Below are 27078 nucleotides of genomic sequence, written 5' to 3'. Positions count from 1 at the left end.
GAAGAAGGAGGATTTTTGCTTCATGCTTGGTTTGGAAGAGATCTAGAAGGAGATTTGGCTAAGTTTGCATCAAGATTAAGGTATGTATGAGGTTGTGTTGGGAGTTTCATGCATGTTTTGGTTGCTAACTTGATGTGCATGTTAGCCATGGCTCAAATCTTTGGTATGCCATGGAAATGGTATTTGGCCAAAGTTGTTATAGTGATAAAGCCATTGCATGCTAAGTGTGAAGCTTGATGATGATGCATGCAATGATGGATTTTCTACTCATGAGTAAGATTTTGAGTTTTCTCTTTGTTTTATCATGATTAAAGTTGAAAAGGAGCATGATTGTCATACTTGGCCATGATGCATTCTTGAGCATGATTCATGCTTCTTGCATGTTAGTTAAAAGTTTGTGTTTTGGATGGCTATGGACACCTTGAAAATTCGGCCATGCTCATATATGCATATATATGATTGCACATTATGTTTGGTTATGAACTAAGTGATGAATATATTGATTTAAAGAAGAAAATGTGGAAGAATGCTTGTGAAATTGCAAGCACAATTCGCCTAGCACACATATAAGTGCTTGATGCTATATTATAAGTTTTGGGCCACAATGTGCAAAGCATAAATTAGTAGATTGCATGCTGTTTTTGTGAGGTATTAAGTGCAAAATTGACCTCAACATGTACATGAATATTCGGCCTTGGGTAGCCTATTGAAGGCCTTAGCATTTCCTTGATGCTCAAATAAATTGTATTGAATTGCTTGATGTAGTATAAAATGTGCATGACCATTGTGTATTCAAGCTAAAGAGTGGCCATATGACCATTTAAAATCCTTGTCATATTCGGCCATAAGCAAGCACAATGAGGTTTTAATAAATTGAATTTGTTTGAATTAGCTCAAGAGCTAAGAGGGCCACAATTGGACAAGGGGAAGGAAAAGGTGATCGAATGGCCGAAAAAGCCGTTCGAAACATCCGAGGTAAGTCCTCAAGAAGTGACCTTACTTGAATTATGTGAGATGAAATATGGATGTGTATGATTATTGATTTTGTGTGTATGAGTATTTGAATTCCACCCGGGCTAAGTCCCGAAGGCGAATATGCTAATGATATTAATTGTGTTTGAGCCTTAGTAACGAAAATGAAATATGTATGTCCAATGATTATTGATGTATGTGTGCATGAGAAATTGAATGATATCCGGGCTAAGCCGAAGACAATTATGCTGGAAATTATATCCGGTTAAGACCAAGGCAATTGTGCTAGTGGTTATATCCGGGCTAAGGCCGAAGGCATTCGTCTGAGTTATTCTATCCGGCTAAGACCGAAGGCATTTGTGCACGTGATTATATCCGGTTATATTCGAAGAATCTTGGGCTGGAGGTGAGTGTTGGTTGCTGAAATGAATTTAATTAGTACACTCGGACAGCCCAAAGGATAAGGTACGTTATATGTGCATTGGAAAGTCGGCGTGTTTGAGCAACATTCGCTCAATCGACTAATGAATTTCAGTTATTGAATTGATTGATGCTTTGCGAACTTATACAATGATGAAGTATGAAGTAAGAATGTGTATTAATGAAATGATGCATTTGGCTATGTGAATGTATTGCTGTAAATTATAGTTCATTATATTCCTTGAGACTTACTAAGCATAAAAATGCTTACCCGTTGCTTTGGCTCTTAGTTTTCTAGATTTAAGCTCGAGGCAATCGGATTTGGGATCGTTGAAGTCGAAGTCATCCACACTATCAAGCCTCCATTTTGGTATAAATTTTGGTTGAACTTGAGATGGCATGTATAGGACTACCTCTTGTTTGTTAAATACGTTGTAATGTAAGTTTGTATGGCCATGCGAAAATGGCTCGAAAGGGGAGCATGAACTTAGACTTATTGTGGGTTGTATGTATATATATTTGGGGTCATGATGTGGCTATGGTTTGGAAATGGGAATGTTGGTCATATGATCAGCCATTGGCATGGTTAAAATGATCATATATGAACCTATGTATGGCAAAATTAGTTGAATCATGGAGACTACCAAATAGGTAAGTCCTACCTTAAAACAGATGCTGCCAGCTGCAGTGGCGTGAATGTGAAAAATCACCATAATTCATAGGAATGGAATCAAATAGTGAATAAGCTATGTAAATGAACCTTGATGAGTCTATTTTCATATGGAAGAAACGAAACGGTCATAGGAGTTACAGGTTAAGAGATATTAAAGCTATTGTGAGACAGGGCCAGAATGGTTTCTGGGTTCCCTGTCGCAACTTTAAAATTCACTATAAATTATCCAAAAGAATTAGGAGATATACCTTATATGTACAGATTCCACTTTGAGTCTAGTTTCATTAGAAACAAACGACACCAGCATTAAAGCCCTGTGCAGAGAGATATTCAAGTTATACCGCGCGATGGTCAGAGCAGTCGATCCCTGTAACTTGGGTAACTTTAACTAATAAACTGTACCAATTGGCCCGACCAAAAATCCTAGAAATAAATCCATGGATGTATATATGAGTCTAAATTCAGGGAAAATTTACGAAACCAGTTTCCGAGTTTTGAAACTCGAGATATGATTTTTAAGGCGACAGTGACGCAGTTTTCCAGCCTGACTGGAAATGTCAAATTGGTGGGCAAAAACATGTGAACTTGGTTTGTTAACCCTCGGGCCCGACACCGGCGATGGTCTCGGGTTTGGGGTGTTACAATTTTATTGGTATCAGAGCCACGGTTTAGTCGATTCTAGGACTACCGTGATGTGTTTGGGGTCTAGCTATACATGCCATTAAATGATGAATCGATAGTGTGATGAATTCTGACAATTTGACTTCATGTTTGTTTATAGCAATGGATCCCGATCCCAACCGAGCGATAGCTGATGATGTGGAGAGTGTGGCGCCTGCTCCCGCGCAAGGGACAGCGCCGGCGGACTCTCAACCTATGGCCAGCAATCCGAATGATGAGGCTAGGCAAGCCTTTTATAGTGTGATGAGCGAATGGTTTAATCAATACATTCGAACTAACACGGCTGTCCCACAACCTCCATTCCCGACAAATGCAACCCCGCACCTACAATACCTCCGATGGCCCGACCAAATAAGGTCAAGTAAGCCCCAGATCGATAGGATTCGAAAACATGGGGCCACTGAATTTAAAGCTACGGATGATGATGATGCCGAACGAGCTGAATTTTGGTTGGACAACACCATCCGGTGCTCGATGAGCTATCTTGTACACCGATGAGTGCTTAAAGTGTACCATCTCCTTGCTACGTGATTCCACCTACTATTGGTGGAGTACTCGACTTCTGTGGTACCTAGAGAGCAAGTGACTTGGGAATTCTTTCAAACCAAGTTCGAAAAAAAAAAAAGTATATCGATCGAGATTCATCGACTAAAAGCGAAGGAATTTCTTGATCTTAAGCAAGGTTCTATGTCGGTTACCGACTATGAACGAAAATTTGTGAGGCTTAGCCGATACACGCGAGAATGCATTTAAATCCGAAGCTATTATATGTAAACGCCGAGGATGGGCTGAATGATGATATAAGGATGTTCGTTGGCATTCTCGAAATACGAGAGATCGTAGTACTTGTTGAGCGAGCTTGTAAAGTCGAAGAGCTTAGAAAGGAGAAACAAAAAGCTGATGTGGGAACCGGAGAATTCGAAGAGGTCCTCGGAAAGTCTCTTCAACAGCAATCAAGAGATTTCGAGATGATGTGAACCGGTCTAGAGGCGCTTTGGGCTTTTCTAGACGAGGACGCGATCGACCCCTGTGACCACACGAGTCACTTTGATCGCCATGGTGGAAATGATCGCCGAGAGAGGCGGAGTGTCAACATTGTGGCAAATGGCATTCGGGAGCTGTTGGTTTCGTGATCGCTCCTGCTATAAGTGTGGATCGGCCGACCACTTTAGGAAGGATTGCCCGAGGATGCTTGAGCAGAATGTGAGTCGAGTGGAAACTCGGGTGCTACCATCGCCGAGGTAGGCCACCTAGAAATATGGGCAATGTCGTGGCGGTCGAGAGGATCTAGAGATGCTACCATCGGATCTGAGGCTCGTGCTCTGCTAGGACTTATGCCATACGCCGCACGCGAGGATCTTGCCTCTCGGATGTTATTACCTGTACTTTCACTCTTTTCAATACAAATGTAATTGCTTTGATTGACCTGGTTCTACTCATTCTTATATATGTGAAACCTTAGCATCCATAAGACTTTGCCCATTGAGTCTCTTGAGTTTGTAATTCGTGTCAAACCCTTGGGTCATTACGTGCTTGTTAACAAAGTGTGCAAGAAAAGTCCCCTAGTGTTCCGAGGTTCTTGTTTTCCGCGGACTTAATGCTTTTGCCATTCGATGAGTTCGATGTTATTCTTGGTTTGGATTGGTTGACCATGCACGATGCGGTTGTAAATTGCAAGAGCAAGACTATCGATTTGAGGTGCGCGAATAATGAAATAATTCGGGTTGAGTCCACGGACTTAAAGGGTTGCCACCGTAATATCGCCGATGTTGGCCCGAAATATGTAAGAAAAGGGTGCGGCGTACCTTGCGTCGTACTCGATGACAAGGAATCGAGAAGAAACCGAATCTGTGCCGTGGTTTGTGAATACCGGATGTTTTCCACGAAGAATTGCGGGTTTACCACTGTTCGGAAATAGAATTTGGCATCGAATTGGTACCGGTACCACTCCAATTCGATAGCTCCGTATCGTATGGCACCAACGGAATTAAAGGAGTTGAAAACTCGGTTGCAAGAATTGGTGGATAGAGGTTTTGCTCGCCCGAGTTTTTCGCCTTGGGGTGCGCCGTGTTGTTCGTGAAGAAGAAGGATGGAACCATGCGACTATGCATCGACTATCGTCGACAACAAAGCGACGATAAAGAACAAATATCCGTTGCCACGTATTGATGACTTGTTCGATCAACTGAAGGGAGCCTCGGTGTTCTCGAAAATAGATTTGAGATCGGGCTACTATCAATTGCGAATCCGAGATTGACGTGCCCAAGACGCCTTGAGCGAGATATGGTCACTATGAGTTCTGGTGATGCCGTTTGGGCTCACTAATGCCCTCGGGTATTTATGGATTTAATGAATCGAATCTTTAGACCATATTTGGATCGATTCGTAGTCGTGTTCATTGATGACATCTTGGTCTATTCAAGAAATGAGACCGAACATCTTGAACACCGCGGTTAGTCTTGCAAATTTTACGGGACAAGCAATTATATGCTAAGTTCAGCAAGTGTGAGTTCGGTTAAGAGAGGTAAGCTTCTTGGGTCATGTGGTATCTGCCGGGTATTCGAGTCGACCGAATAAAATTTCAGCCATACTAAATTGGAAGCCTCAGAAATATTACCGAGGTTCAAGCTTTTTGGGGCTTGCTTACTCTACCGACGATTTGTAAAGGCTTCTCAACGATAGCCACGCCGATGACGGCTTACTCCAAAAGGATGTTAAGTTCGAATGGACGGAGAATGCCAAAAAGCTTGATCAACTGAAAACTTATTTGGTGAAGCCCCAATTCTAGTGCAACCCGAGTCCGCAAGGAGTTTGTCATCTATAGCGACGCCTCTCTACTTGGGTTAGGTTGCGTATTAATGCAAGAAGGTCGAGTTGTGGCCTGTCGTCGAGGCAATTAAAGCCACATGAGAAAAATTATCCGACTCATGATCTCGAATTGGCCGCCATCGTATTCGCCTTAAAGATTTGGCGACATTACTTATTTGGTGAAAGGTGCCATGTATACTCGGATCATAAAAGTCTCAAGTATTTGATGACCCAACGAGACTTAAATCTGCGACAAAGACGTTGGCTCGAGCTGTTAAAGGATTATGAGCTGATCATTGACTATCACCCGAAAGGCGAATGTAGTTGCGGATGCCTTGAGTCGTAAATCGTTATTCTCTTCTGACGATGAATGTGCACTTGTCTATCCGATCCGACGGTGTGTTAGTGGCTGAAATGAAAGCCAAACCATTATTGACACACCAAATTCGAGAAGCTCGAAAGTCGATGACGAGTTGGTTGCAAAACGGGCTGCGTGTGTTCGAACAAGGACTCGGAGTTTCAAATCGACGATGACGATTGTTTGAGGTTCAAAAGTCGTCTGTGTCCCAAAGAATTGAACTCATTTCGATAATTCAATGAAGCCCATTGTAGCCGAATGGCAATCCACCCGGGAGTACGAAGATGTACAATGATTTGAAACGTCGATTTTGGTGGCATGGTATGAAGCGAGACATCTCCGACTTTGTTTCAAGATGTTTAATATGTCAACAAGTGAAAGCGGAACATCGGTGCCTTGAGATTACTTGACCAATCACGATACCCGAGTGGAAATGGGATCGAGTCACAATGGACTTTGTATCCGGACGCCATTGTCGACAAGTAAGAAGGATGCGGTTTGGGTCGTGGTAGATCGATTGACTAAGTCGGCCCACTTTGTCCCCGTCGTCTGGATTTTTCAATGGACAAATTAGCGGAATTGTACGTTTCTCGATTGTGAAATTACACGGGTGCCTATTTCTATCGTGTCGGATAGAGATCCGAGATTTACCTCGCGGTTTTGGAAAAAGTTGCAAGAAGCTTTGGGTACCAAGTTACATTTCAAGACCGCCTTCCACCCCCAAACCGATGGTCAATCCGAGCGGTAATTCGAGATACTTGAGGATATGTTAAGATGTTGCGTCCTCGAGTTTAGTGGTTCATGGGAGCGGTATTTGCCGTTGATTGAATTCGCTTACAACAACAACTTTCAATCGAGTATTAAGATGGCACCCTACGAGGCTTTGTGCGGGCGTAAATGCCGTACACCATTGTTTTGACCGAGCTTGGTGAAAGCAAGATTTTCGGTGGATTTGATTAGGGATGCGAGCATGAAAGTGAAAGTAATCCGTGAAAGTTTGAAGATAGCCTTCGATCGTCAGAAGTCGTACGCGGATATGAAGCGTAAGGATATCGAGTATCAGGTGGGTGATAAAGTGTTCCTCAAGGTATCGCCTTGGAAAAAATATACTCAGGTTCGGCCGTAAGGGCAAGTTGAGCCCGAGGTTCATTGGGCCATATGAGATATCAGAGCGAGTCGGTCCAGTGGCATATCGTTTGATTTTGCCCCCTGAACTCAAAAAGGTTCACGATGTCTTCCACGTTTCGATGCTTCGACGTTATAGATCCGATCCATCGCACGTGATTAGTCCATCAGAAATTGAAATTCAAGCTAATATGAGTTATGAGGAAGAACCAATTCGTATCCTATCACGAGAAGTGAAAGTGTTATGGCTCAAGCACGGGATAGAAGAAGCTACTTGGGAGACCGAGAACTCAATGAGAGAGCGATATCCGAACCTATTTACGGTAAGCTTTTCGGGACGAAAATCTCTTGAGTGGGGAGAGTTGTGACACCCGAATGTGACCCTAGTCGGAGAGTGGTTTGGGACCACGAAACCGAGTCACAAGAATAATTAAGTGTTATATTCCGTACTTATTGTATGTGGAATTGGTATGCGTAAATATTTCGTGTCTCGATTTTTATTAATTAGGTGCTAAATTATAAGAAAGGACTTAGTAGTGAACTTTGAAAGTACGATAGGGAAATAGGTGATGACTAATTAAAGCATGCATGCAAAATAATGGACTTGCATGTCAAATTCCCCTTTCTACAAGTAATGGCCGCCATGACAAAGAATATGGGTCAAACATGTCATGAAACATGTTTTGTTGGGCATTAGGGAGAAATAGTAAACAAATAAGCATGGGTAAGAAAAGAATGGAAAAAAAATGTGTGTGAGAGAGTGGCATACCCCATTGCCGTGAGTTGTAGAGAAGGAAAGAAAAAATTTTGTTCATCCTTTCTTTGAGCCAAAACTAAGGAAGAAGGAGGATTTTTGCTTCATGCTTGGTTTGGAAGAGATCTAGAAGGAGATTTGGCTAAGTTTGCATCAAGATTAAGGTATGTATGAGGTTGTGTTGGGAGTTTCATGCATGTTTTGGTTGCTAACTTGATGTGCATGTTAGCCATGGCTCAAATCTTTGGTATGCCATGGAAATGGTATTTGGCCAAAGTTGTTATAGTGATAAAGCCATTGCATGCTAAGTGTGAAGCTTGATGATGATGCATGCAATGATGGATTTTCTACTCATGAGTAAGATTTTGAGTTTTCTCTTTGTTTTATCATGATTAAAGTTGAAAAGGAGCATGATTGTCATACTTGGCCATGATGCATTCTTGAGCATGATTCATGCTTCTTGCATGTTAGTTAAAAGTTTGTGTTTTGGATGGCTATGGACACCTTGAAAATTCGCCATGCTCATATATGCATATATATGATTGCACATTATGTTTGGTTATGAACTAAGTGATGAATATATTGATTTAAAGAAGAAAATGTGGAAGAATGCTTGTGAAATTGCAAGCACAATTGCCTAGCACACATATAAGTGCTTGATGCTATATTATAAGTTTTGGGCCACAATGTGCAAAGCATAAATTAGTAGATTGCATGCTGTTTTGTGAGGTATTAAGTGCAAAATTGACCTCAACATGTACATGAATATTCGGCCTTGGGTAGCCTATTGAAGGCCTTAGCATTTCCTTGATGCTCAAATAAATTGTATTGAATTGCTTGATGTAGTATAAAATGTGCATGACCATTGTGTATTCAAGCTAAAGAGTGGCCATATGACCATTTAAAATCCTTGTCATATTCGCCATAAGCAAGCACAATGAGGTTTTAATAAATTGAATTTGTTTGAATTAGCTCAAGAGCTAAGAGGGCCACAATTGGACAAGGGAAGGAAAAGGTGATCGAATAGCCAAAAAGCCGTTCAAACATCCGAGGTAAGTCCTCAAGAAGTGACCTTACTTGAATTATGTGAGATGAAATATGGATGTGTATGATTATTGATTTTGTGTGTATGAGTATTTGAATTCCACCGGGCTAAGTCCCGGCGAATATGCTAATGATATTAATTGTGTTTGAGCCTTAATAACGAAAATGAAATATGTATGTCCAATGATTATTGATGTATGTGTGCATGAGAAATTGAATGATATCGGGCTAAGCCCAAGACAATTATGCTGGAAATTATATCCGGGTTAAGACCAAGGCAATTGTGCTAGTGGTTATATCCGGGCTAAGGCCGAAGGCATTCGTCGAGTTATTCTATCCGGGCTAAGACCAAGGCATTTGTGCACGTGATTATATCCGGTTATATTCGAAGAATCTTGGGCTGGAGGTGAGTGTTGGTTGCTGAAATGAATTTAATTAGTACACTCGGACAGCCCAAAGGATAAGGTACGTTATATGTGCATTGGAAAGTCGACGTGTTTGAGCAACATTCGCTCAATCGACTAATGAATTTCAGTTATTGAATTGATTGATGCTTTGCGAACTTATACAATGATGAAGTATGAAGTAAGAATGTGTATTAATGAAATGATGCATTTGGCTATGTGAATGTATTGCTGTAAATTATAGTTCATTATATTCCTTGAGACTTACTAAGCATAAAAATGCTTACCCGTTGCTTTGGCTCTTAGTTTTCTAGATTTCGCTCGAGGCAATCGGATTTGGGATCGTTGAAGTCAAGTCATCCACACTATCAAGCCTCCATTTTGGTATAAATTTTGGTTGAACTTGAGATGGCATGTATAGGACTACCTCTTGTTTGTTAAATACGTTGTAATGTAAGTTTGTATGGCCATGCGAAAATGGCTCGAAAAGGGAGCATGAACTTAGACTTATTGTGGGTTGTATGTATATATATTTGGGGTCATGATGTGGCTATGGTTTGGAAATGGGAATGTTGGTCATATGATCAGCCATTGGCATGGTTAAAATGATCATATATGAACCTATGTATGGCAAAATTAGTTGAATCATGGAGACTACCAAATAGGTAAGTCCTACCTTAAAACAGATGCTGCCAGCTGCAGTGGCGTGAATGTGAAAAATCACCATAATTCATAGGAATGGAATCAAATAGTGAATAAGCTATGTAAATGAACCTTGATGAGTCTATTTTCATATGGAAGAAACGAAACGGTCATAGGAGTTACAGGTTAAGAGATATTAAAGCTATTGTGAGACAGGGCCAGAATGGTTTCTGGGTTCCCTGTCGCAACTTTAAAATTCACTATAAATTATCCAAAAGAATTAGGAGATATACCTTATATGTACAGATTCCACTTTGAGTCTAGTTTCATTAGAAACAAACGACACCAGCATTAAAGCCCTGTGCAGAGAGATATTCAAGTTATACCGCGCGATGGTCAGAGCAGTCGATCCCTGTAACTTGGGTAACTTTAACTAATAAACTGTACCAATTGGCCCGACCAAAATCCTAGAAATAAATCCATGGATGTATATATGAGTCTAAATTCAGGGAAAATTTACGAAACCAGTTTCCGAGTTTTGAAACTCGAGATATGATTTTTAAGGCGACAGTGACGCAGTTTTCCAGCCTGACTGGAAATGTCAAATTGGTGGGCAAAAACATGTGAACTTGGTTTGTTAACCCTCGGGCCCGACACCGGCGATGGTCTCGGGTTTGGGGTGTTACAGGTTAAGGATGCCGAGCAAAAAGTTCGAGTAATTCGTGAAAGTTTGAAAGCTGCTTCGGATCGCCAAAAGTCGTATGCGGATTTGAAAAGAAAAGATATTGAATATCAGGTTGGAGACAAGGTCTTTCTCAAAGTTTCACCTTGGAAGAAGGTGCTTAGATTTGGTCGTAAGGGCAAATTGAGTCCGAGGTTCATCGGGCCATATGAAGTATCCGAACGAATTGGGCCAGTCGCATATTGATTAATTTTGCCCCGAGCTCGAAAGGATTCTAGCGTTTTCATGTCTCGATGCTTGACGATATAGGTCGATCCATCGCACGTAATTGCTCCATCGAGATTGAGATTCAGCCTAATTTGAGCTATGAAGAGGAACCGGTTCACATTATGAGGCGTGAAGTAAAAGAGTTGCGCAATAGGAAAATCCGTTAGTGAAGGTGTTGTGGCATAAACACGGAATGGAAGAAGCCACTTGGGAACTTGAGGACTCTATGAAAGAGCGATACCGAGCCTATTTACGGTAAGATTTTCGGGACGAAAATTTCTTAAGTGGGGGAGAGTTGTGACATCCCTAAATTGACCCTAGTCGGAAAGTGGTTTCGGGACCACTAAACCGAGTCATAATAATAATTAACCATCATAATTGATGCTCATTATATGTATATATATGCATGTGTGAAAATTTCATGTTTGGATTTTGTTAATTGTAAGTGAATTTTTATCAAATAGGACTTATGTGAGAAAATTTAGAAATGTGCTAGGCAAATGTAAGGTGGCCTATTAATACATGTGGGAAAGTGTTGTCCTTGCATGTCAAATTAGCCAAAATGAAGCATGATGGCCGGCCATGCTATGGGTGGAAACATGTCTCCAACATGTTAGACTAGTGATGCATGTAGGAAACAATAAAATAAGAAAGTTAGCATTAAAGAAATGGAAAAAAGAAAATGATGATAACAAAAAAAAAAAAGAGTGTGGATGCTTTCCCCCCCCTTGCCGTACATGAGAGAAACAAAAGCAAAGAAAGAAAGAAAAAAAAAGGGTGTTCATTCTCTCATTTTCTCCTTGCTTGGCCGAATATACTAAGAAGAAAGGGGGGAAAAAGCTTGAGAAAATCAGCCATGGGAGCTTACTAGACTAAGGTGTTTTGATACAAGAAGATATGTTTTATGCCACTCTTGAAAATGCATGTATGATTTGGAGGATTGGTTCAAAATTTTCCTTGAATCTCAAATCGAAACTAAGTTGTTAGGTGAGTTAAAATTCGGCCATGCATGTTGTTTTCCTTGGTGAGTGTTTTGATGTTGTTGTGATGAAAGCATGGAAATGAGTAAGTTCGAATGTTTAACAAAAGGAAATTTTGTGCCATTGAGTTCTTGTTGTTATGTGTGTGTGCATGAGTATTCGGCCATGCTATAGAATTTATGTTGCAACATGATTAATGCTTAATGAGATGTATAATAGTACTTGTGAATGAGCTTGAGAGTATTTAAACAATTAGACATGAAAAGGGTGGTAATGAGGCTGAAAAATTGTTGGATGGTTATTTGGGTAAGGAATGAAGCATTCGCCATATAGGGGTACAAATGGGCATAGGTGTTAAATACCTTGTATTGGAAACTTTGATAAATAAGTAGCAATAAATTAAGATGAGATTGAGTAAATTTTCAGCTTAGTTGTGTTAAGTATTCGCAATAACCATAATAATGCATGTGAATGCCGTATGTTTGTGTTTGATGGAGAGGTAAATTGTTTGATTTAGCTCAAGAGCAAAGGGAACTAGATTGGACAAAGGAAAGGAGAAAGCAAGCGAGTAGCCGATTTGGAACCGTTCTACCCCAAACAAGGTAAGTCATTAAGCACGTATTTGATATTGCTTAAATGATTGTAAAATTTATGCAATTGTGTTTAATGGGATGATATATATATATATATGAATGAAAATGTATGTGTATGGAGTGATGACATTTGTTGAATGTAAAAGAAATAGTGAAATGTGTAGAAAGTTTGCTTTCGGCACTAAGTGTCTTGGGCAATACGTGTGTCGGTGATTTAGATCGGCACTAAGTGTGCGTGCTGGAAATATATGGCACTAAGTGTGCGTGCTGGAAATATATGGCACTAAGTGTGCAAGCTGGAAAAATACGGCACTGGGTGTGCGAGCTCGGAGGGTATGGCACTGTGTGTGCGGGCTTAAATTACATGGCACTAAGTGTGCGAAATCGAGTAGTAAGAACTGTGTGTGCGTACTTTAAATATATGGAGGGTGTGTCTCCATTGAATTGAGTATGGACAGCGGATCGGGTAAGTACCTCGAGCTCATGACGAATAGAGAATACGTTCATGCTTGGGGTTGAATTTGGTAAGCCTTAAATCTATGTGATGATTGAAATTGTATGATTGTGGTGGAAATGAGTTAGTGTGTGAAAATGCCTCAAATATCTTGTTGTGTAGAATATGAAATGTGGATGTATGACTTGGTATAGATTCGATATGGATGAGTACCTAGCCTCGTTTATTGTTTCATGTTGTAGTAACTTTATCGATGGATTGATGAATGCTTATGACTTACTGAGTTGTAAACTCACTCGGTGTTTTCTTGTCACCCATTTTAGGTCTCTCGGACTCGTATTGTTTGCGTGATCGGGACCGTCGTTGAAGTCATCACACCGGCTGAAATCTTGTGGTATTGTTTTTGTTGTTGAAGAACATTTGGCATGTATAGGCTATTATATTTTGTCGAATTGTGGGTTGTAAACTTTAAGCCATGTGAAAATGGCCTATGTGGTCGTCGAGTGGGATTCTAGAACCTATAGCCACGAGTCTTAGAAACTCAAATTTTGATAAGGTGGCCATAATTTGTGTCGTGTATGATGGATGATTAAGGCCAAGGAAAAATTCATGAAATTGGCATAGTCTACTGCAGTAACTGTTGCGGACAGCAGCAGTGAGATGAGATTGAAAAATCACTAAAAATAGTAGAAGTAGAATTAAATAGTGAGTAAATTATGGAACTGAACCTTGATGAATCTATTTTTATATGGACGAAACGAAACGACCATATGAGCGGTATACTGAGAAATATTAAGGTTCTCGTGAGACAGGGCCAGAACGGTTTCTGGGTCCCCTGTCGCGACTTTGAAAATTTACCATAAATTATCCAGAAAGAACTAGGAGTCATGCCTTATATGTAAAGATTCCATTTTGAGTCTAGTTTCATTAGAAACAAACGGCACCAGTATTAAAGCCCTGTACAGGGAGATATTCAAGTTGTAACGCGCGAAGGTCAGAGCAGTCGGTCCCTGTAACATGGGTGACTTTAACTAATAAACTGTACCAATTTGCCCAACCAAAAATTCTAAAAATAAATCCATGGATTGGTATATGAGTCTAAATTCAGGGAAAATTTACGAAACCAGTTTCCGAGTTTTGAAACTCGAGATATGATTTTTAAGGCGACGGTGACGCAGTTTTCCAGCCTGACTGGTAATGTCAAACTGGTTGGTATCTTGAGAGGGTTTGGCCGTTAACCCCTCGTGTCCGACACCGGCGTCGGTCACGAGTTAGGGGTGTTACACATATACTATTACTAAATCTAAATTTACTTATTTCATCCTCACATTGACAATCCAAAATGACACACATAGACATTTTAGGTACATGTCATTACCAATAATTTTTATACCTCATCACGTTAAGTTCGGGATCAGCCTGGGATGCTGATTCAACGGTCTGACTTTAACCTATCCAGCGCACGGAAACAAACCATACACTGAGTATGAACTCAATGGTATTTCTATAATTCGAACACTTAATAATAATAATAATATTACGAACTCTTAAAATCATATAATAAACACAATGGTATAACTGTTCAATATCATTAAGTAATTTGTTTTAATCCAACTTCTATATTAGTCAATAACTTTCAATATCAATCACTTTATCATTATCATTCAGTAGTAATCAATTATTCTTTGATAATCAGTTTCCAACATATATTTACAATTCATTTGAATAATAATATTATTCATCTTTCATTCAATATTTTGTACTATTCCACTTCAATAACAGTCAATATTCTTTAGTAACAATCAATTGATCTTTGTTGTTCAGTATCAGTCAGTCATCAGTATTAATCAGTTATTCAGTAATAATCATTTATTCAGTAACAGTCGTTTATTCAGTAATAGTCAATTATTCAGTAATAATCAGTTATTCAGTACCTTTATTTATCCCTATTAACATAATTCAGGCTTTGGTGGATACACGGATCCAACCAAACACACCAGTATGGTACAATGTGCCTCATCGGCTTTGCCGAAGTAAACAGTAGCAGTACAGTACATAGTACCTCATCAGATTAAATGAAGTAATAGGAACAGTATGACACACGAAGTGTCTCATTGACACAAAGTCGAAGTAACAGTACGACACTATTAGTGCCTCATCGACCCATGGTTGAAGTATCCCTATACACTTCCAATCCTATGGCATGCAAATTATATCCGACTTAGCCCGATACTATTAATAGGGTATTCAGTAAACTTTCAATTTTCAATCAGTATATATTTCAATTAATCAAATATATTCTCAATTCAATATATTTCAATTCACTTTATATTAACAAATGTTCAAATTTCACAATAATCATATATTTTCATATCAATTTCATCATTTCCCAAATCAAAATATATATATATATATATATATATTTTCGATATAACCTACATTCATATTCAATTCCACATCAATCACATTTATCCATATAAATTCAATAAATTTAACATATACCAATTAATCCATTTCAATTATAAAACACAATAATTCTTACCTTAACATTTGCCATATACTTTAAATAAAAATATAACAATCAATAACTAAGTTCGGATTATAAAAATACAAACCGTAATTTCCGAGCTAACCCCCGTCGACTTTGCCTTTTTCCTTGTTTACCCGAGATTTTCCGACATAATGTTAGCTACGGAAATCAATTAAAAATTATCAATACACTACCATTCAATTTCACATTGAATATTTCAATTTTTATTCAACTTTTGTCTAAATTCCAATTTAGTCACTAAACCGAAACTAACTTTTATTCTTCACATTCAACTCAATACTTTCATATTCAATTTCCACTTTAAACTAACTTCAACTCTCTAATTTTACCATAAAACCATAATTTCAAAATTCTTTCAATTTAGTCCCTACTATTCAAAACTTATGATTTACCTTACAATTCAATCCTTATTTCACTTCTAACTTGAAATTCTATCAACTTAACCATTAATTCTTTAATTTATTTAACATGAACCATATCTAGAAATCTAGTATCTTTCAAAATATCAACTTAATTTCAATAAAACCTTATTCCAAGGCTTCTAAAACATCAAAATTAAGTAAAAAGGGCTAAATTGACTTACCTATTAAAGTTTAAAGCCTCAAAACCTCAATTTCTCCCTTTTTCTTTCTTTCCCCCATTTTCGTTTGAGCATTATGTTTCTTTTCTTTGTTTCCTTTCTTTTTCTTTCTTTATTTACTATATATATAATATAATAATAACAATAAAATATCTATATTAAATATCTTTTAAATAACAAATATTTATTTTACATTTGTATATCATCATCTCCATACACTTGTTATAATTAAATTTATTTATTATATAAATATCTTATAATATAGTTACTTAATTAATACATATCTTTTATAAATAGTAAATATCTATTAGTAATTAAATACAAGTATTACAAGTGTATGTATTTTTTTATTTACACACTTGTATCAAATCATCACCACACATTTGTCTTTATTTATTTTATTTTTTTACTTTATTTAATTAATATAAAGAATAATATAATGATAAAAATAATATTTACTTAAATAATAAGTAAATACATACATGTATTACAAATGTATATACGTATTTATTACACATGTATTTTATTTTTACCACACACTTGGCACTCATTTTGGCTTATTTGCTTATTTAGTCCCTTCAATTTTCTTTATTCTATAATTAAACTTTCACACTATATTCAATTTAATCCTTTGTCCAATTATCCTTAATTTGAGCTAATTCACTTAATTAAACTTTAATTAACCACTCAATTAACTTCGTAAATATTTTTAATAAATATTTACAAATCCATTTTTCAGAAATAGAGATCCAAAAATGCACTTTTCTGATAACTGTAAACTTCGGGTCTTTACAAGCGTACTTGCACATATTTCATATAAATTCAACATTGATAAACTTATTTTCTTGACATGTCACACTTGAGTTTATTACTCGTCTCAACTTATATAATTTCCTTGTATCAACATATCAAAGATAGTCACGTATTTACATGTCATGATACATACCATTCTCTTGCCATTTCTTCATAAAATTATATCATTCATTTCATTATATTAATATTTCATATACCATCATTTTCATGAATTTCCTATATATTTATTCGAAAGCAGTTCATAATCATGAATATACATAATTATCAAGCAAGTTTCATACACATGTATTTTCCATGTCATGTTTCAATATATCAAATAAATATCATTTCCATGTATTTCAGGGATATTTAAGAAATAAATTATATTAAACTCATATTTTCTTACATCACTAGTTTTGTCTGTTGAATCATTGAAATATCGATGGATCCATAGGTAGTGTACACGAGGTATAAAAACTAGTGATCCGTCAATTCATATTTAGGGGTACCTTTTAGGGCACATAATCAAGAAACACACTCTCATGTCGTATAACAAGTTGCTCAGATGAGCCATGTAACAGGTCACTTATCCGGGCTAAATAGAAAACTCATAAGAGTTTAGGATAGGAAGCTCATTGAGCTTAACAGGTAACTCTAAAGAGTTATTAACAGGGAGCTCCAGATAACATAACAGGAAATTGAAGCAAGCCATATCAGGAAGCTTATAAGAGCTTCTATTAGGACGCTCATGATGAGTTGCGTTTGTGTCCGCAATATATGCAGGATCACAATTGATCATGTAACAAGACGCTCACAAAAAGCTGCTGTAATGCGTAACACATACAGAATCATTACCAATCAAGATGCTCACAGGAACTATATAACAGGACACTCGAGAGGGCTTAAAACAGGATTGCTCGTCCGAGCTATATTCTGTCCGCAACATATGTAGGACTACATTCAATACGGGAAATCATGTATCCATCGAATTTCATTATTCAAATGGAACTTAACATTTTCCGGACATTAACAGACATATGGTTATTTCATACATTATAACATTTATATAATTCACATAAACACGTACCACACTCAATTCACGCACAAAAATAAACACAATTTAGTTACACGAACTTACCTGGCTATATTGCAGAAATATCAAGATTCAGGGGCATTTTAGAAATTTTCTATTTTCCTCTATTTTCCACCCAGTCTTGATCTAAATTAATAATTTCATTCAATTTATTAATTTAAATAATAAAACAATTCATTTCATGCAATTTGGTCATTTTTTATATTTTTATAAAATTGCCCCTAAAGTTTTACTTTTATTCAATTTAGTCCCTGAACCTAAAACATGAAAATTATCCATTTTTAATATAAACCTATGCTATCTGAATATTCATATATTTTCCTTCTCCTCCTCTCCATTCCACATCCTCAATGTATATATAATTCCACTATTTACTTATATGTTCATATCAAGTCATCCACTTGAGTCATAGTCACTAAATTATTTATATCTTAAGATACAAAATTCTAAATTAAGATTTGCTTGATGTTTTTGAAACTAGACTCAAATATATTTCTACCATAAAAATTTTAGAATTCATAATTTAATCAATAAGCACAGTAAGATCTTCAAATTTATCTCTGTTCTGCTATTTGACAACTTCGACCTTTCTTTACTAAAAAATAATTATCTCTTGGTATGGGGTTTGAATGATGTTTCCATTTGTTTTTATTGAAAATATAATCATTTAGAATTTAAAAATATAAATTTAAACCCATAAGTATGTTTTTTTACAATTTTTAATGATTTTCCAAAATCAGAACAGGGGAACCCGAAATTATTCTGACCTTGTCTCGCATAATTTATTATATCTCATAATTTACAATTCCATTGCTTACACCGTTTCTTCTATGAAAAACTAGACTCAATAAAATTTAATTTCATATTTATTAAACCTCTAATTCTATTTCGACAATTTTTGGTGATTTTTAAAATTTAAACTACTGCTACTGTCTAAAACTGTTTTAGTGCAAAATGTTGATTACCAAGTTTATAACACCCTTATTTCCTTTCTCTATAATATTTCCCATCACTTCCTCTTATTTCCCTTCACTAACATATCAAGAACATAGAACCTTAAAAAAAACTCTACTTTAACATTATTTTCATGCTTTTTCAATATAAACTTTAAAAAAATATGTTGGAGTCTTGATATTCTTACATTGTTCTATTGATTTCAATCTTTAACTTGATTTTATCTCTCCTCAAACTTCTATTTCTTGAATCTAACTTGATATTCTAGCTCCCCATAGTCTCCTTATTATCTTTCTATCTTGATGGCTATGAAAATTCTTTTGGTTTTTAAGTGAAAATTGTGGATTTTTGGTGAAGGACCAAATTGTAAGAAAAGAAAATTTCTTTCTTTCTTTTCTCTTTCTCACCTTGGTTGCATGAATCTCCTTATATATTAAATAAAATAATAATAAAATAATAAAAATAAAATATTTCATTAAAATATTAATAAATTAATATTTATTTATTTAATTAATCTAAAATATCACCAACATCATCATTGCCTTCTAGATTTCTCTCTTTCTAATTGACCATTTTGCCCTTTGTGATCTTTTAAAATTTCATCCTTGAGTTATTAGTTAAATTGGTAAAATTACGATTTAGTCCCTCATAATTCTTCACCTATTCAATTTGGTCCTAATTCATCCATTTTCCTTAGTTTCTAGATCATTTCACCCTTAAAATATTTGCACTATTGGTCCTTTAATCTTTTCATATTTACACTTTAACCCCTCAAATTTTGAGTATTTATTCTTGAATTAATATATCATAATATACTTCCCAATGTTAACATAACTCAAAATTTCCTTTTTGTCATTTTACTTCATTGTTTTACTATATCAAGGATAATATCTTACTTTCATCTGTAATAATTTTTAAATTATTATAAAGAGGAGAAGAATGGAAAATGATGTTCATTTTCTCTTTCCACTTTTCATCACTTACATATACACATAGTTAGTAATTAATTGAGCTAAATTAATTATTAATTTACATGTCATGATTAAATCTCAACTATTAACATGGAAATGGATGGATTAAATCATCCTTTCCACTACTTCAAGAGCCTAAAATGGCTAACTGATGAGCTAGTCCTTGGTTATATTAATATTTAAACCCTTTTCAATATTTTTATTTAAAATTTAATAACAATTACATTTTTACAATTTAATCTTTATATTATAATTAATTAATTTTTTCAATTTAATTACACGACCTTCCATTAATATATTTTCATATAAAATACGTATATCTTTCTATTTATAATTTTATTGACCCGGTTTACGAAATTGGGTTCTGAAAATGCCTTTTTTTTTTTTTTTTTTTACACTGGCAAAAACTAGGCCATTTCACCTTCTCCCTGAGTACATGCAACATATGCTTGGTTGGAGCCTTGGCCTTTAGCTGAGTAGAAACAGAGTCCACAACGTTTCTCTCATTACCTCCAGATGCGATACCACCTCGGGTGGAACCTCGACCCCGTGGAGTGGGAGTAGATCCCTGATTCGGTGCAGGTGCATCACTCGTATTTCTCTGGCAAATCTCAAGCAAAATACTCCTTTCTTTTTTCAGCATTTGTTTCTATGCTTCCTACCACAATGCTCACAATCTAGATTATTCGTGGCTTGAACTGAACCTTCCATACTAGCAACAGGCACAGACGGCTACGTCGAGTGACCTCTCTTTGTTCAAACATCATATGGAGCAGTCCTCCTGGGTCCTCAAAAATCTCTAGCTCTTTTTGAAAACGGTAGTGCACCAGTTCCCCCTGTTCTCTTTCCTTGAGCTCGATTTTCTTATCCAAGCTCATGGCCTGTTCCACCATTTTTTCTCTTCATCAAGACCAACAAATCGTCGAATTTTGTGGGCAACTAATTAGACTTTGATATCATCTTTCAATCCCTGAAGGAATCGTCTACAACTTTCTTCTTCAGTTAGCATCAACTCCAGGCATATTTGCTAAGTCATAAAAATTCCTGTTCGTAGTCTGCTGTCGACATATCTTCCTGAGTCAACAACATAAATTCTTGTTTTCGTCTTCTAAGTATAATTCTCCGACATGATGTGATTTAAAATAAATAATTTTATATTATTTTAAAAATACTCTTAACGAGTTTATGTTTTCTATATTTATAGCTTTGCTTTTCGCTTTTCTTTACATTTTAAAAGTAGTAACTTCACATTTTATATTTTAATTATAGTTTCACTTCTTAATTTTAACAGTTTTTAGACTAATCAATTTATTTGTTTCTCATATCATTCAACCTTAAAAGTAATTTAATACATTCTAATTACAGCACACAATCAATTTCTACACGAGAAAAACTAATATACACTGTATAGCAAGATTTAAAAAGCAAAAAAAGGAAAGATTATTGTAAGCGTCATACTTCAATATAAAACAAATGCCATCTTGAATGATTAACACCTCATTACATTCAATTTTTTTTAAATAATATTTGAACCAATAGTTTTTACAGGTTAAATATTTGTCATTCAATAGTTAAAACCCTTTTTTTCATAATTACTATTTGATTTAATACTTTTTTAATTGAAAAATATCTAATACACAAATAAAATAACTTAAAATTACTTAAATAATTGTTTAGATGCACAAAAAATGGTTTGGTTTTTGTGTAAATTATATTATTGTTAACACAAATAAAAAGTTATAAACATGTATTTGGTAAAATATTTTTCTATAATTATACAATATGTTTTACTATTACATCTAATATTTGTTACTTTATTTTATTTAATTCATCAAAATGATTATATTTATTATTTTCAAATAGATGATATTTTATATTTTATGAATTTATCGATAATTACAAAAAATATTAAGCATGCAAATAAAAGTTATACTTTTTAGTTTTAATACGTTTTCCTTTTCTTTTATTTTAATTTTCACATGACTTTCATTACTAATAATTATTTCAACTTCTTTTATATTACATTCTAAAGTTATATACACAAATAATCACTTTAATATAAGAATTAGTTTTTGAAACAATATCAATATAATGTAAATAATCTATTTAATATACGGATTAGTTTTGTCAATTAAACATTTTATGAAGTTATGTATATTTGTACATTGTTAAATTTTGTATAATGATCTAGTAATATATGGATTAGTTTTATCTATTACATTGTGCACAAAGAAACTTTTAATAATATTATAAAAATTAAAAGAATAAATTAATACACACGATCTAGCCTGTAATAAGAAAACTAGTTTGTTTATAATTTTAATTATGTGGGGCTTATTCGGTAAAATGAAATTAGGCGGGGTGACGGAAATATTATGTAAAACTTAAGTGTAAATAATTTTGTATACTGCTCAAAAAAATATGTTTGCACGAGGATTAATAATTAGGTTTTTGTTTTTTACAATCCAACGAAAAGCTTGTAATCAATTACAAACCATTGATCGCCAATTATCACGAGTCAAATAGTAAATTCAGTTACAACGTATCTTTTTATTCTCGTCCCATTTTAAACCTCGAACATTATTCCCCAATCAACGCTCCAAAAACACCCGCGAAAGCAAACGGCGGATCGCCCACTCCCAAACTAGTTCGAGTTTTAACCACGCTATGTGTGCCGTTTGAGGTTCAAACCTTTCCACCACCTCACCCCTAACGTTAACTTATCGTTAACCTATACTGCTCTGAAATGCCGCGAAAAAAAAAAAACACGTTAGTTCTCCATAACGGCAGTTAGCGGATACGTCGGTGGTCATATATTCGTTGTAATAATCCTTTGTTTTTTATATATAAATATTTATATTTTTTTCCTCTGTTTAGATTCAACGGTCGAGGATTTTACGAAAACAAAGGAAGCAACGTTAGAATTCCTTTTAACCAAAAAAACGAAACCTTTTCTTTTGGCTCGAATAGGGTTCTTCTAGAAGCAGCTGGAGCTTGATTCCCGCCACTCAGGTGGGTTTATCTTCTTGAATCAGAATTCTCTGGTTTTTGATTTTTTTTTTTAAATTTCTATTTACCGTTATCGTCATGTTTCTTGAACCTCAAGCACCTTTGATTCGCGAAAATTTTCGTTGGGTTTTTACTTTTTTTGGGGGGCACGGGGGTGTTAAACCCTAGAATTATGTTTAACCGATGTGGTATTTTCTTTCTTTTTTTTTTTATCTGATTAGTGAATTAAGATCTGAGTTTTGTCTTTTTATGTGTTCGGTGGTGCTGGGATTTGGGATTTTGGTAAAAAAGGAGGATTCTCAAGTATTTGAAACGGCCATGAATAAGTTATTAAAGCGTTTTCCTTCTTTTTTGAGATTGATTAGAAAGTGATGGCTGAACTGAGGCTGGAGGAACGTTGTCTTTACAAGAAGCAATTAACTACCGCTTCAAGTTCTTCTGTATCCGAAGGCGGTGGCAATGCAGTTGTAAAGTCCCCAGGCGTATCTAGTCCAGCACCAACATCACCAAATCATCGGTATTGTCCGGGAATAATTTCTTTAGCTTTGTTTCGTTGCTGTACTTGTTTGGATTCTGCTTTTTTTGCTTTTATTTTTTCGCATTTGTGTTCTGTGGAGGTGTTTATTATTGCTGATTACATAGCTATGGATTCACCAGCGATATTGTTGAGCATTTCTATCTAGTGCTCAAACTTGCTGTTAATCAATTACTTAAGAGCTTTATTGTTTTCAATAATGTTTCCGTCCAAGAGCAATTGTATTGTTATACTGAATTTGCAGGAGAACTACTGGCCCTATTAGGCGAGCAAAAGGTGGCTGGACACCGGAAGAGGTAATGCATTTTTTTCCCCTTTTGTATTTGCATTATTTTTATGAATTACGGCCGAGGTAAAATGCTTTTTTTCCCTATGATATGGTTAGAAAACATTGAATCAGTCCAGGTGAGTTGTTTTATGGATTGTAGAACAATTAAAGTTGCCTTCAGTGTTTACTTGCATTCATTCTTTGTGTGTGCTGCCTGTTTTCTTAAATTGTTTTTGGTTTTTTATTGATTGCAGGATGAGACGTTAAGAAATGCTGTTGCTGCTTTTAAGGGGAAGAGTTGGAAAAAAATAGGTTTTCTTCATGCCTCAGAATTTTCTTATTTATTATTTGTGCTACGATTGTTTACTTTTGCTGCTCTTTCCGATGTGATAAGTTTTTGTTTTTTAGTTAGAAGGTTATTACATCCTACCTTTGTTATCTGAAAGAAAGTAAACTTAAGGTTATAAATAATATCATGATCTCAATATTTTCTGTTGTTTTAGTTTTGGTATTATCAGCTTTCTTCTAACCAGCCTTAGCATTTGCATATGGTGCAGCTGAATTTTTTCCAGATAGATCAGAAGTGCAATGTCTTCATAGATGGCAGAAAGTCCTAAACCCCGATCTTGTTAAAGGACCTTGGACTCAAAAGGTAGGCATTGTAGGCTCTTTTATGCTATCTTTATTATTTCTGTTCATAAAACAAGCGCTAAACTATCTATTGCTTTTTGACAGGAGGATGATAAAATTATTGAGCTTGTATCAAAATATGGGCCGACAAAATGGTCTGTTATTGCAAAATCTTTGCCTGGACGAATAGGGAAACAATGCCGTGAGAGGTAATTTATAAAATTTTATTTCCTTTGGAAATGAGTCCTGAAAGTGCCTAATATTCAAATGTTGATATGATTTATTTATATTAATAAGTGAATTATGTACTAAGATCTATTAATTTAGTTTCATATAATGAGGCTTATTCACATTGCTGTCCTAATCTATTCATGTAAAGCAAATTACTGTTGATTATTCCATGCTTAATCAACGTTCTGCAGATGGCACAATCATCTGAATCCTGATATAAAGAAGGATGCTTGGACGATGGAGGAGGAATTGGCCCTTATGAATGCACACCGGACATATGGGAACAAGTGGGCTGAAATTGCAAAAGTTTTACCTGGAAGGTATCATTCTTTTTAGTTTGTGACACATATTACATAGTTCGTATTGTAAAGCTTAGCCAGCATAGTTGATCAAGGAGATGGTGGTAAATCATTTATAAGTTCCTTTTGAAGTTGTATTAGCATGATGGCCTTAGCTTATAGTGAACTTTCTTTATACAGAACTGATAATGCAATAAAGAATCACTGGAATAGTTCTTTGAAGAAGAAGTTAGATTTCTATTTGGCTACAGGGAAGCTTCCACCAGTTTCGAAGAATGGTCTTCAAAATGTGACCAAGGATATAAGAACACCTACTACCCAAAATTTTCTAGTTTGTTTGAAAAAAGAATCAGGTTCAACTGCTCAAACTTCCTCAGGAACTACAGATACTTGTAAGCTGGAGGAAGATGGAAAAGATCAGTTGGAGTCCTCTGCTCCAGTTCAAGATATGACTGCTTCTACAAACTTTATTCCAGAAGAGCCTACTGATACTGAGAGTACAGAGTGCAAGCTGCAGTCAGTTGATATAAATCTCTGCTGCTGTACCTCTGAGTCAGGGGGGAAGTTTGGGAGTCACAGAATCAGTTCTCAAGTTGTCGAAGACAAAGTTCTCAAGGAACAAGTTGGGCTTGATACTCCAACTTATTGTTCTCTATGTTGTGATGAATCACCTAGATCACAGCATGAATGGACTTCTACTCCTATTACATCACCGATTAGTTTCTTCACTCCGCCTTGTGTGAAGGGCAGTGGTTTAAGCATACACAGTCCTGAGTATATTCTTAGAATTGCCGCTAAAAGCTTCCTGAATACACCTTCCATATTTCGAAAGAGAAAGATGGGAGCCCAAGTGCTTACACTTCCTAACAAGAAAGGAAAATTGAATGAGGAAATAGGTAAGGATGGGATTCAATTATCAGGTGAACAGGAAAGAACTGAAAACAGTTCGGAACAGGCTCAATTTTGTGATGGAGATCCCTGTGAGAGTCCTGCTTGTCAAGGTGATAGCCCAACGCTGCCTAATTCTACAGTGTTTAATGTATCTCCTCCGTACCGGTTAAGATCTAACAGAACTGCTGTTTTGAAGTCTGTGGAAAGACAACTTGAGTTAACATTCGATAAAGAGGCATGAAGGTAAGACAAAATCTTCAGATTTATGTTTGAATGGTAGCTCTGCTGTTGAAGATTGCTTGAATGCGATGAGGATGGGGGTCACATAGTTCTCAAACTGTAAGTTATGGTGTTGCATTTCATGTTTTAGAAGCTTTTCATAGTCTTTGCTACAAAAGAAGAAAAGTCTAGGCTTTTTTTTTTTTTGTGGTTTTATACATTGATGAAAACTCAGTCGTGTTCATGCTTCCATCCCGAACTTTGCCTGACAATAGACCGAACTTTTTACTCTCGTTCATTTATTTTCTCTATGGCTTACCAACAATATCAAATTAAAGATTAACAGATCTCTCATTTGTTTCATTATCTCTCTCTCTTTTCTTGCAGGATGAGGCAAATATTCTGTTGATGCTGGCTTTCGTTTCCCGAGCAATGGCATCCAAATCAGCACTTGTCCCGGCAGACTTACAAAACTTACAAAGTCGTAATATTCTTTATCAGGGGCACCTTCAATGCCATCTCTCAATCATATTGCAGATATGGTAATTGACACCATTGATGACATCAAGACGAACATCAACACGATCATGGCCCTGATCCTATGGCTGCAGATTTCCAGCCTTTGCCTTTTTGAAGAATATTGACTCGCTATTTTGTACATTGACTCCAATAGGGATGTTTTATAAGCTGAGATAAAGGTGAGAGAGTTTGGGAGGGTTTTGGAAATCTCTCTTTTCCCTACATTTGAATACAAAATTGACAATACTTTCCTCAATACCTGCAAGTTGGTTCTCTCTTTGCCTAATCATCATTTCAGCTAGAGATGTCATCAATTCAATGAGTACGGCCAATTAAGATTTTTCAATTTTCAAGTTATTTCTGTTCGGATCAAACGTTTTAGGTTTGTCATCAGTTCCGAGTTTGACTTGTTTTGGTTGAAATAATTTTAAGTCATTTGAATATGAAATTAAGTTTATTTTTATCATAATCAATTAGATTATTTTGGATTTTATGCAATTTAAGTTTTGAGTCATTTTAAATTACATATTTGAATCATTCAAGTTTTAAAATAAAAATTAAATTTTAATCATATCAAAATTGAATTTGAGTTCAAATCAGAATTTCCTAATGACTAAAAACTGGATTTTGAAGGGATAAAATTCATAACAATCACATTTTCTCTCTATGCAGTGAAGTG

The 27078-nt window shown here is 35.8% G+C and overlaps 1 protein-coding gene across 2 annotated transcripts; it reads left to right on the top strand.

Moving 5' to 3' along the window:
* The first annotated feature begins 22644 nt into the window (after window positions 1-22644).
* Window positions 22645-26868, top strand: LOC108471186 (transcription factor MYB3R-3-like). 2 transcript variants are annotated; one of them, XR_008276950.1, is made up of 9 exons: window positions 22645-22810; window positions 23173-23324; window positions 23587-23638; window positions 23865-23922; window positions 24168-24262; window positions 24346-24449; window positions 24663-24791; window positions 24951-26000; window positions 26268-26868. XR_008276950.1 is itself a non-coding variant. In XM_053023700.1 (9 exons), the coding sequence occupies exons 2-8, from the start codon at window positions 23179-23181 to the stop codon at window positions 25900-25902; spliced, it is 1536 nt and encodes a 511-aa protein (XP_052879660.1). In that variant the 5' UTR covers window positions 22645-22810; window positions 23173-23178; the 3' UTR covers window positions 25903-25904; window positions 26268-26868. The 2 variants fall into 2 exon arrangements, 1 of the variants encoding a protein (XP_052879660.1); XM_053023700.1 differs by having other exon boundaries at window positions 24951-25904.
* The last annotated feature ends 210 nt before the right edge of the window (window positions 26869-27078 follow it).

Source organism: Gossypium arboreum, chromosome 13, assembly GCF_025698485.1.
Source record: "Gossypium arboreum isolate Shixiya-1 chromosome 13, ASM2569848v2, whole genome shotgun sequence".
Taxonomy (NCBI): Eukaryota; Viridiplantae; Streptophyta; class Magnoliopsida; order Malvales; family Malvaceae; genus Gossypium; species Gossypium arboreum.
Note: the sequence above shows the minus strand (reverse complement) of the source record. Positions and strands in the feature narration are given on the sequence as shown.

Excerpts from the sequence above, each read along its gene's own strand:
- LOC108471186 (XM_053023700.1), top strand. The coding sequence starts at position 23,179 with ATGGCTGAACTGAGGCTGGAGGAACGTTGTCTTTACAAGAAGCAATTA. Across the intron at positions 23,325-23,586 it reads CCAACATCACCAAATCATCG|GAGAACTACTGGCCCTATTA; the intron begins GTATTGTCCGGG and ends CTGAATTTGCAG. Across the intron at positions 24,263-24,345 it reads AAGGACCTTGGACTCAAAAG|GAGGATGATAAAATTATTGA; the intron begins GTAGGCATTGTA and ends GCTTTTTGACAG.